This window comes from Leguminivora glycinivorella, chromosome 12 (genome assembly GCF_023078275.1).
Source record: "Leguminivora glycinivorella isolate SPB_JAAS2020 chromosome 12, LegGlyc_1.1, whole genome shotgun sequence".
NCBI lineage: Eukaryota > Metazoa > Arthropoda > Insecta > Lepidoptera > Tortricidae > Leguminivora > Leguminivora glycinivorella.
The window spans coordinates 16614847-16627954 of record NC_062982.1 but is presented as its reverse complement, the minus strand read 5'-3'; the positions used below and the strand labels follow the sequence as shown (position 1 = coordinate 16627954).

At 32.7% G+C, this 13108-nt stretch overlaps 1 protein-coding gene across 9 annotated transcripts in view; it reads right to left on the bottom strand.

Annotated features, from left to right (window-relative positions):
* LOC125231648 (collagen alpha-1(I) chain-like) overlaps window positions 1-10924 on the bottom strand; it is a 135875-nt gene extending 124951 nt beyond the window's left edge. For all 9 annotated transcript variants that reach the window (XR_007177649.1, XM_048137135.1, XM_048137136.1 and 6 more), the window contains exon 1: window positions 10793-10924. Coding sequence is in view for 8 of the 9 variants with exons in the window: in XM_048137135.1 (XP_047993092.1) it covers window positions 10793-10806 (14 nt within the window). In the remaining variant the exon portion in view is untranslated. The remainder of the gene's footprint in view (window positions 1-10792) is intronic.
* Window positions 10925-13108: the final 2184 nt, after the last annotated feature.

Here is a 13108-nt window from a genome sequence, read left to right as displayed (position 1 = left end):
TAACCACACAGTCTGGATTTTTGGTACCGAGTCCTTTAGCGTAGCGCGTTTTTATAACATTTTATAAAGCGCGTTTTTATAAAATTTTTCAAAAGTTACCTACTTATACTCAATAGTTTCATTACTTGTATTTAAATCTTACAAGCGAACATCATCGGCGTAACCAAATCCCACAGACTTCGATGGTTCGGCCACCACTGAGAGAAAATACAACCAGATTTCATGTTCAACAAGTTTTTTGGTTAAAATAGCGCCTACGTGCTCTTTGGTTCAAACAACAAGCTACTTGTCATTTGAATCGGCAATATATTTGAATCAACAAGTCGATTTTATAAAAACAACCTGACACATATTGTTTTAAACATACGTTTGGCTGATTCAAACGGATAAACCGCAACAATTCGAACTTGTTAAATTTACAATGCAAATTTCTCTCAGTGTACTGGTGGCCGCCCGGCGGGTAGGCCCAGATACTGCTGAGGAGACAGCGTGATGGCGGATCTGTGTCAGCTACAAGCCGATAATTGGCAGGAAGCTGCGCAGGATCGGGATAAGTGGCGTGCTCTCGTGTTGGAGGCCAAGATCCTCTTTGGATCACAGAGCCATATTAGTTAGTTAAATCTTACAAGAATATGAATTCGTAGAGCTAACTACTGCCAAAATGTGACTACTATCACTATGTAGGTGCCTACATATACATACTAGCTTGTGCCCGCGGCTTCGCTCGCGTTAAATTCGAAAATTGCGGAATGCTCCGTACAAACTTCCACCCCCGATTTTAGGGAAGTGGGAGGTTAGAAAGAGACAAAAATAGCCTATGTCACACTCCATCCCTTCAACTATCTCCACTTAAAAAATTACGTCAACTCGTCGCTCCGTTTTGCCGTGAAAGACGGACAAACAAACGGACACACACTTTCCCATTTATAATATTAGTATGTATATATGTATATTCCTCAAATCTAGGTTCAGGTGCTTAATATAATCGACAGAATATTATCTACTACATTAATTAACGACTGAATTACTCCAACCAGCTTAGCTTAAGTCAATCATAACCGCATGTCAAGCACGACGATGAAATCTCACCGTGGACATCGAAACTGACGAAATCTGCACGTCAAACGAAGTTCCGAATGATCATGCTAGAACCACAATATTAATTTAACTATAATTACTGAGGGCTTAAATGCTATATTGCTTACACCAAAGCCGGTTTAAAAGTATGAGATGCAAATAACTTCGCTTTGATAGAAAATAATTTTTGTTTATTTTTCAGTAGATATTGACTTATTAATAATTTATTTTAGTCGTATTATTTCAAATGGTACAGTTATTAACGAGTAAATATTTTCATTTAAATCTCAGTGGCTTAGGAGAAATCTAAATTTATAAATACCTACTAGTTTTATGCGTTCGTTGGTTTGTTTACATAAGTTTTATTAGATCTAGAGTTATGTTTATTTTGGCATGGATTTAGCATAAACATTTTTTTTTTCACTTTCTATGATCTATTTTTGTAACTAACTGATGATTAAAATAATTATTAATTACAGCCTATCAGAACAACCTATTTCCCCTACCTACTAAGATTTTGTATTCCCTATTTTGTAGTCCGGCTCCGCTTGCGTTAGAAAGAGACAAAAAGTAGCCTATGTCACTCTCCATCCCTTCAACAATATCCACTTAAAAAATCACGTCAATTTGTTGCTCCGTTTTGCCGTAAAATACGGAGAAACAAACAGACACACATACTTTCCCATTTATAATATTAGTATGGATACATATTTGTAATGATGATGCAATAGTTGTTTACTTGATATAAAAATCTAATTTTAAGAATTTTCGACTTATTGTTCTCGATATATAACCATTACCAGTATGATAGATTATTTTCCGCTACTGTACCTAAATATACATCATTTCTTTATTTTATCCGTGCCTTTCAAATAAAATGATACTTTATTCTTTATTCTTTATTCTTTCTTTATTGCACCATGGTAATTACAATATGTTTTTTACATGCGAAATAGTCAGTACCTACCTCATGGACCCAAGATGGGTATGGCAATTTAACTTGTCAATAAGGTGATCTTTCTAAACTAACTTCAATGTATTAGTTTAGGTGCATGCGTAGATTTACGAGTACTTATATGCACAATTTTCATTTAGATATAAATTACTGTATGTATGTGTTATAAATAAAAAATGGAATCTTTTGATTGAACACATACAGTCGGTTCATCTTTACTTGTCCTATCATGTAAACAAACGAAATGTCAAATATGATCGATGATTAATATCGATCGTTCCTAACGATAAGTTGTCATCCCAACATTACGACTCATAGACAATTTAGACTTCGTAATGTCAGGAGTTTTTGATGTCATCCGTTCGTAATTACAACTATTGATGAAAATCGTTTTAGAAATTATATTTTTCAGTGGTTTTTCGATTGACTTCAATACTTTGTGAGTTTATTTAAGTGTATAATAACATTTTTAGTGATGGTTAATATGCAATTCCAGAGAAAAGTGAGATAATGTTTTCCAGCAGTGTTTGTTTACATGATTGGACAAGTAAGGTTGAACTGAGTGTACATACCTATATAATATCTGAATGAATATCCTGAAGGCATTATCTGCTGCGTCCGTCTAGTACGAATGAGATATATATGTATTGTGTGTATGGACTGAGACATATAAGTACGCAGACGTCAATGAATATGTCAATGTCACATCAGTGCCATGTTTTTGTTTATAGCCGACGTTATATATAATAAATATTTGTAATTAACCAATTTTGTTTATACAATTAGCTACAAAATACAAGTGGCAGATAAGCAAACTATGACTCCTAGGTCATGAATCTATAGGAAACGTTATGTTGTGGTAGATATAGCAAATACCTATAGTATCGAGTTGCGATAGTTACAGGCCATCCCGGTAGATTTATTCATAAACATAATATACACCGTGTTTTTATTGAATTCCGTTAACTTTAAGGGTAATAGTTTCTTTAGATGAAATACAATTAATTTCTCTAAGAAACTAGCGTCTTAAATCTTGCGGTTATCGAGTTATTAAAAAAATAAAATAATTACTGAACACGTGTGTGACAGCCTTTACCACTTCCCAATGTTTATTTGTTTTGACATGTGCCGTCAATCACTTGACATTAACTTGAATATTATTCTTAAGGGTCTCTCACACTAATTAATTCATTTATTTTGTATGAAAACGATGAATTATTTTTTTACGAATTTAACTAAAAGTGATATACAGAGTGTTTCTTGATAACGAACCCAACGACGTGTCGAATTTAACGGAAAACAAAAAAAAACACGTTGTATACTAATTTTGTGTTAATTAATGCGTCACGGTCTCTCGTATCCGTAATCCTCAAAACGTGATTATAAATAAAATGACATGCTAACATTATGTCCAAGGTAATTTTTTTTTGGTTTGTTCTGGTATTAAGTTCTAAAAAGTATCATCCCGAATTAAAATAGGAGATTATACAAACGTTGTGTTGTTCTTTTACATACAACCCGGCACGTACATCGTACCTGTAATTTTATGTCACTCTTTGACGGCATAATGCTGCAAAAATAAGTGAAAGCTCTTGATTGCTCATAACTTAGTAGCAAAGACAAAAATAAAATAAGTAAATAAGGCTTTGAACTGATTTTGATACAAATATGATGCGCAGGTATATTATCAATACCCATTGCTTAATAAAACTACCGTGAGACACTGACATATTAAACATGTAAAATCGGGTAACTCACGTAAAATCACGAGGAAACTTGTCACGGAGCGAAACATATCGAAGGTCGCTCGACATGTTTCGCTCCGTGACAAGTTTCCTCGTTACGGAGCGAAACATGTCGAGCGACCTTCGACAATTTTAGGTGAGTTACCCGATTTTACATGTTTAATAACCCATTGCTTAATTTGGGGCTATATCTGTCTGAGTTTTATATACCCTAATAATTGTATTTATTTATTTTACGAACATTTAATTTCACATCAGATCTACCCATAAGCAAAGGCGAATTTCAAGGTCCTATCAAATGAATTCAGATCGAAAAACTGTCAAGTTTTTGCTACTGAATCGGGCTAATTTTAATTCATTCTTTATATGACAGTTATAAAATTAATTAAAAATTTATGACATAGTAATTAGTATTTTATGATTGTTATGATGTATCATAAAATTGTCTTTTCAATAATTATCAACTTACCCTTTAACCTTTCCAATAAGTTAAGCAACACTCTAGTAGATAGCAGAATTAAAGAAAAAGTTAAAAAAAACGCTTTTGGAGAAATTGCCCTAAGATATTTATCTACCTACCTAAAGTATAAATAAATAAATAAATAAATAAATAAATAATAAATACATATCATAGGACATTCTTACACAGTATAAGTGTAATTGAGTAGTCCAGGAAGCATTAGCATGTAATAATGATAACATAAGCTTGCGCACTGCATGTAAATAGTTTTAAGTTTATTAGTGCCTAACAAATATGTAAGTACCTATAATATGTAAATGTTAAAAATGAGCGCTATCTCGCCAACAAACTGCAAGACAGTTTGGCGAGAAACATAAATGTGAATAATATAATGTACTTGTTAAATAAATAAAAAAAAGATAATATTAAATAGTTAATAGTCGGGGCCGTATAAAATATTGAGTTTATTTGTATATATACTTTATTATTGATCACTTAAAGAAATAAAAAGCTACTCCTAACACAAATTTGATCGTTACATAAATTCCTATGGTGATGTAATTTTACCTAATATTATAGAATCATGAATTTACTAGGATGAGTAAGTACCTAAGTAAGTAAGTAAATATTCTTAATTGCACCACAAAGATAACAGATTTACAAATAACAGAATTACATCCATACTAATATAATAAATGGGAAAGTGTGTGTGTCTGTTTGTTTGTCCGTCCTTCAAGGTAAAACGGAGCGACGAATTGTCGTGATTTTTTAAGTGGAGATAGTTGAAGGGATGGAGAGTGGCATAGGCTATTTTTTGTCTCTTTCTAACGCGAGCGAACAAACGGGCAAAAGCTAGTTAAACATAAAAGTAAGGTAGGATAATGCAACGAAATTGAAAAAAAAAAAACGAATATGTACAACTTACTCACAGTATAATAAAATATCGTACAGTATGGCCACTCCCTCTCCCCGCTAAAAGCGCCGCCCACCCCCTCTTGGTTACTTCACAGTTACCGCCTGTCAAAAACGCGAACAGTCGGCCTGTCATATCTCACTCATAAAAGCATCGTACGCGTTAACCTACACGAGCTTAGAATGTGTGCTAGGAACGCGCCTCTTTCATATTTATATTTGATCGCCAGTGTCCGAGATGTGACTTACTACAACAAAAACCATTGGGAGTGGTAAACGGTGTCAAAAATTTTATATCACTACCAAAACAACATCCACGATGGCCTTAAATAAAGTAGGTAGGTATATATATATGTCGGAGAATGACCAAAATGTGGTTTAAGATACGTTTTATGACGCTATATTTGACAAAGCGTCATAAAACGTAGCGTCATATAAACGCAGGGATTTAGTCAAAGACGTTATATTATAAACCACTGATTATTGTCAATCGTTAGCATTTCTCAATTTAACGGCTAGTTTCAGTGACATATATATATATATATATATATATATATATATATTCCTATATATTGTTGCCGGTTGAGACCGCTACGATAATGTGTTATCAAACGGGTTCAGATTCATCGATTTATTGTATTGTTTATATTTACTGATGACTCACACTATCTGTGACAGACGTAGCTAATAAAAACAGTGGTTTCATTTACCAACAAAAATATATATTTTTATTAACAGCCGTTATGTCAGAATGTCGTTTTCTTTCAACGTTTTATTGCCCAAGAGTAGAACTGAAACTTAAGTAGGTATTTTCATATGCTCTAGTAGCTGTTCTAATTTTCAATTAATTTAAAATTGTCTCCGGTTACCGCGATAGTTACTCATGAAATAAAACTATGGAAACGGATTAAATCGCGTATAATAAAAGTAAAGTGTTCGAAACGTCGGGATGAATCGTAAATTCATTATAAGCGATTTAATCCGTTTCCATAGTTTTATTTCATAATTTAAAATTTTAAATGAATTCGAAATATTCCATATTTCGTGACATTTTAAATTACAATTTTATTATTAGACAACGTCCAAAGAAAATCAAGACAATTTGACTTCAATAGTTTACGACATGTCGTAAGGACGCTTCGGACCCTACTCCATTATATATGCCAAACATTAAATATATTTTTTCTACTCGTCGACTTTAATCTGTCAATTAGGACACCACAGACTAAACTATAAGTGCTGACTTTTCAGTGTTAGATAGTTTTTGACACTTAGTCAACTATAATATTTCATTACAGTTCACTTTTAGTTAACTGTAATAATTTCAAAAATAGAACTTCATACAAGTTCTTTACTAACTTGCGATACCTGGCAATTTTTTTTGCATCTGAAACACGTTTCACACTCAGCAAGCTTCGTGGCCTAAACATGGTACTCGACTGAAAAGCTTTGTATTATATCACGATGGTATAAAATATTAATGTAAGGTAAGTATAAAAATACATAAAATCCACTGTTCATAAAAAAAAACTAGTCAATTAGACAATCTGTTAACTATACGCTGTATGTTTTGGTTAATCGAATGGAACATTTATGAGCTACTAATTATAATAAGATATGGTAAATTTCACAGTCCTGACGTCATTTTGTGTTTATATCGTATAAGGACATTCAAATTTTATGCAATAAAAATAAATAATTATAGTGATAGCTGTCTTTACAATTTTTTTTGTTTGCTTATTTAAATGATGCTCCTTTAAACATGTGCGAGAGAGATATGTGAATACCTAACCTACACCATAAGATGTTTTTCTAAAACAGCAGTTCTCAAAAAGTTTGTGCATAGCCACGTCAGCAAATTTTAATTGATCCTATTTTGTTACAAATATTTAGTATCATAAATCGACTTTCATAAGATATAAAACTCTCAATTCATCAAAAAAATGTTGGTAACAAAAAAGGAATAAAAAAGAAACAAATTTAATTTTTTTCTTTATTTTTTGTACAAACTTTTTGAGAACTGCTGAAAAAATGGTTACACCCCACAGAGCATTAAAATCAATTATGCATAAAAACTTAAAAGTATATTAATAAAAAGCTTTCAAGTGCTGGTTAACACAGCTTCCATTTAATGGAAAAGAAACACGAGTGGCGTCGAAATAGTTTTATTCATTCTTCTAGTTAAACGGAAGGCAAGTTTACATGCAATATAGGAACAAACAAGGTAGTCACGTATTACATAACTTTATCGGTTCACAGCATCGAATGTACAGCTTCCCAAAATTGAAAATTTAAAATATTCCTTAAAAGGCACCTTAATAAAAGCGCGGGACATAAGGACCGGGAGGTTGGCGAACTGCATTCTTGGCATTATTTGGGTATGGGCGTGTTTTTGAGTCAAGTTGATCGTTTATCTTGTCAAGTTAGTTATTTAGGGCATGTTGCAGTAGTAGTAAATATTTGACTATTGAAAGTTATTTTGCAAACCTGCGTTATAGTTAACATCCGGTTTTGCTGTCTAAATGTTTTACTATTCACGCCTAAAACCATTTGATAACAGGTTCCTATAGGTATTAATTAGGTACTACATAACATTACAGTTTCGTTTTCTTTCAACCCCTTATTTGCCAAGAGTGGCACTGAAGCTTTAGTAGTTTCATGTGTTCTGCCTACCCCTTTATGGGATACAGGCGTGATTGTATGTATGTATGTATGTATAACGTTACAAACCGATCTGACAGACCAAAGTTCATCTTCAGATTCATGTGTTGTGAATGTGGTTCAAGACTGACAATTTGCGTGATTATTAGTTACTAATTAATAATTATAATAGTTTTATGATTTATACTTTCACAACGCGGCATTGATTAAATGAGTATGGTCCAAGTTTCACAAAATTAGAATTTAAGCATCGTCAAAAATGTACAAGGATAATCATTAATCAAACACAACAACTATTTAATATACATTGAAACTATTTAATATTAAACAAGTATTATGAGTGTATTATGCCACTCTTATTTAATATAAAAAAAGTGAAATACTTGCGAATGCCTCAACATATGACGGATCTAATTTTATACTTTGTATAGTCAACCAATTTCAAAATAGGTCACTGTAAAAGATTTTCAAGTAAACTTCAAAGTGACTTCCATGACAAATAATGCACGGTGTCAATAAGACAGATTTCTAGAGTGACCTAGGATTCAAATTGTTTCACCGTACGATAAAGAAGACTAAGTATTTGTACAGTTTTTCTACAATATTCAATTATAACATTCATATGTTGCCAAGAAATCGAGTATCATTTATTACGCTCAACGAAAATACTCCTAGAAGGAACATCACGTGTAGCTGTGATGTTTTCCAGGAACATAGACGTAGAACGTAGACGAATTATGATACTGTTAAATAATAATACACCTACAGATATTGTCGCGCTAAAGATATAGTAGGAACATAGTAAGTATTATAATGATACGGCGATATTTTCAGAGAATTTAGTTGATACGATAGAAGTTGAATTTGGAAGATTTGGACTTTATTAATATAATATTTAAATAAATATAGTTACGTTAGAAATATTTGAAATAAGAATATAACATATCAAGTAAGTGCCTATTTTAAATAATATCTTAGAGACCAAGCGTTACTCGCATAATATTAAACAGTCTTCCGAAACATATACAAGATAAATACCTAACCAATCCTACATCTATTAACGATACACGATGTAAAAAAATACCTCTTATCTTCGAATAAGTATGAATATATTTTGTAAAAAATGTAGGTAAATGTGTAAAATAAATACTGTAAAACTAATTATACTTAAATTAAATAGATAAGTCCGAACTCTAGCATGTAAACAAGCCATTTCATTGGCTTAGCAGTTAAGTAACACGAAACTCTGCGCATAACTCAAGATTTAGTACTTTAATAAATGAAATTCAGCTAACAAAAAAAAAAAATTTTTTAAAATATAATAAAATAATTATGCTTGATGAATTTCGCCCCTGGAAACCATATTTATTACCCGATTTCTTTGAAATAAGTTAAAAATAGTGGATGTTCATTTCGGTATGTAAGACAAATGCAAAATTCACATTAATTCCAAAAAACTATCCAAACTTACTTATATGATTTTTTCATGCACATCTTTTTTTATTGTTTATTTTTTCTTAAACTTTACAACTGTGAGTATTCAAACCTTTATATTGCGTCTTGTCACGTAGCTTCATAAAATTTAGTGTAATGCAACGGCTTTACCTTCCGTTATTGACAGTGACAGTTATTGCAGGTTTCAGCATATTTTCGGATTCCGCACATCATGAGAACCAAAATAAATAGGTCCTTTTGTCTGTTACAAATATCTACAAATATATTCCTTTATTCCTGGATTGTATTTAGGGCGGTTAAGCCTTGTTTGAATTTAAAAAAATGTATGCAAATACATTTTTGTATGCAAATATTTTTTACATCTTATCGCAGAATTTCTTTTATTTTTTGCGGTTTTTCTGCGTCTGGGGAACACGTTTTTATTGTTATGCTTTTATGATGATTGGTGTTATATTACGACTTACTTTTTATTTTATTTGAGACAGTTCATATTTACTAATTAATCGAATGAAACCGGTATATTTTAAAAGTAATATTATTATATAGCATGATTGTAATTTAAATAATAAAAAGATTTATTGATTTATTTCAACCCCTTTTTGCCAAGAGTGGCACTGAAACTTAGTATTCATGTGCTCTGCGTACCTCTTTATGGGATACAGGCGTGATTATAATGATGTATTGATTTATTTAACAATTTTCGATACCTATAAGTAAAATGTCATCACTACTAAAGTGTAATCGTTATTATATTTTTCCCCTCACTAGCTCGGAAACATATGTTTTGTCCTTTAATACCAGCGGGTAAAAACGCATTTTATCCACTAGTGGGTAAAGTAATTTGACCTTGAATAAAGTCAAATTAACTGCTTTAAAATTGATAAAAGTAGATGAATCTAGTAATAAAGATGATTTACCACCTGTGGAACTACTGGAAGCAGTGATAAACTCATTTTTTGCGTTGTAGTTTCCTCGCTATAGTGAGGGGAAAAGTTTTGTGTTACACTCGGGTGCAAATGTATTTTACTTCTCGTGTGTTAAAAAACTCGCAAGTTCAGGATTCTATTCTCGAACCACTCGCTTCGCTCGTGGTTCAACTATAGAATCTAAAACTAGAAAACTTGCTCGTTTTTTCAATTCCACACTCGGCGTTAAAATACAACTTTGCCCCCTTGTATAACAAATAACTATTAATATTACAAGGTGACCGTTTGAATCAACAAAAAAAATCGCCGTGTTTGGAACTTTAGATATTAATTATCAAATAATTTTTAATGTTTACCTACAGTGGTTAACAATGTCTTGTTTTATGAACCAATTAATTACAAAAGAAAAGTCATATAAGGTACAGCGGGGCAAATTCCGACTGGGGTTAATTGTAACTGATCCATTTTTTCCATTATTACACTATTAATTTAGTTCCACATGTATCCTTAAACATTATTTTTTGAGAATTTGCATTGAGTTATAAATACACAACAAAATATTAATAGCTTTATTAAAAATTATAATTAAAAAAATACTCACAAAACACACTTCATATTGTAAATCCTAATGCAATATCACAGATACACCACACACTGCACTCACATCACTACAAGCATGCGCGTCGCGACATTCGCAGATCGAGACTGACGCCGCCGACGCCGGCGCCGGCGCCCGAGCTTTGGAAACTGAACATTAATTGAGGCGTGTGCGCATTGAGATGTAACTTCCTGCTGTTTCTGATTAAGGAGGTGTGATATGTGGTGTAGTAGTAACAAAAAAGGATAACGTTTGCTGTTTAATAAGCTTCGTTACAGTTAATTGGCAGTGATTAATTAGCAACTTTTGACTTCATTTAAGGTTCATTTTAATTTTCCTAATGGAAAGCGGTCACCGTAACCTATGGACGCCTGCAACTCAAATAGTGTCGCATGCGCGTTGCCGCCCCATTAGAAACTTGTACACTCCCCTTTGCTGCGTGTGCACAGCAAAAAGGAGTGTACAAGTTCAAAGGAGGGTTTGGGTTGCCGACGACTCAAAGGACAATAGACGGAACAAATTAGTTCCGTAAGTCCTCCCGTCGTCAGCACCCCACACCCTCGTTGAGCTCTGGCAGCCTTACTCACCGGCAGGAACACAACACTATGAGACACTATTTTTTGTTTTATTATTATACATAAATGTATATGTACTCGTACAGTAGTTACTGAGCGTTTTCCACAAAAAAGATTAAAAACCTATTCTCTTACATGGTAATAATTTTTGGGTTCGTCGAACTCAGAATTTCTAACATAATTATCCTAATCTGATATTTTAAAAAATTCCAAAAAGTATAGATAAATTTTAGTTTCTAAACTACGATTCGAATGATTTTTTTTCTAATTGTTTATTTTCGATGGAGCAAGGGTATTCAAATCGCTTTTGAAATCTTAAATTAGTAAATGAAAATGCAATAGTTAACTGAGTAACGTAATGCTTTAAAAACTCAAGTGGACTTTTTTTATCTAAGGAGTAATTTCGATAAAATATTATATTTAGCGAGGGTATTAAAAGTTGTGTTTTATATCTCAACTTAATAAATAGAAAATCAAAATGACAATAAAAATATCAATAGGTTCCCTAAGATAAAATTGATACCTCCGGCTCTCCATTCTTGCTCGGTCAATAAAAAATACGAAATTTATATCCAAAAAAATACAAAAAGTGAATAGAATCCTGGGAATCGAACGCAGGTTCACGGCGTGACAGACGACTGTACACCAACGACGCCATTACATAACACGCTGTTCCCGACGAAATTGGGCTATACATAATATAATTAATTAAATATCAATAATAATGTCAAATCCATACTAATATTACAAATGGGAAAGGGTGTGTGTCTGTTTGTTTGTCCGTCTTTCACGGCAAAACCGGAGCGACGAATTGACGTGATTATTTAAGGGGATTTAGTTGAAGGGATGGAGAGTGACATAGGATACTTTTTGTCTCTTTCTTACGTGAGCGAAGCCGCGGTCAAAAGCTAGTTTATTATAAATGGGAAAAGCTGGTTACTCTATAATCTGAAGTGGAAGAATTCGTTGTTTCACCAAAGATAATGTGTGTTTGTTTGTTTGTCCGTCTTTCACGGCCAAACGGAGCGACGGATTGACATGTTTTTTAAGTGGAGATAGTTGAAGGGATGGAGAGTGACATATGCTACTTTTGTCTCTTTCTAACGCAAGCGAAGCCGCGGGCAAAAGCTAGTACAGCACGGGTAGTATGGTCGCGCGATAGACGATAAAATATCAGGCCGTCCCTGTCGCACTATTAGTAAGTGCGATTATAGGGACGGCCAGATGTTTTATCATTTATCGCGCGACCATAATTGCCTGCCTGGACCAGATTATATTGATGATAATTATTATTTGTAACCATTTAGTTAATATTGTCTTCAGTTACCGCGATAGTTACTCATGAAATAAAAACTATGGGTATATGGGTATACTATGAGTTTAAAATTCATCCCGATGTTTCAAACACTTTACAGCGTTCGTGGTCAACGGGTGACTGAGGAAAAATTACAATGTGCAAAAGCTACCCATATTCTTATATATTAACCATTTAGTTGTTGAAGAAAAACATTCACACAACAATAACATAGGTCAACCAGCTCAGTAAATGCAATACTTTACTAATACTATGCCCACACTATGACCTATGTATAATGTATTATACCAGACGTGTAATATTTTATTTTAAAGGCATAATAAAGGATTGTATTGTATTTTTGTATGAAAATAAAAAATAGGAAAGCAATATAGTAATAGTCAAATATTCCATTAAAAAAATAAAAAATACTTAATAAATCCATAAAAG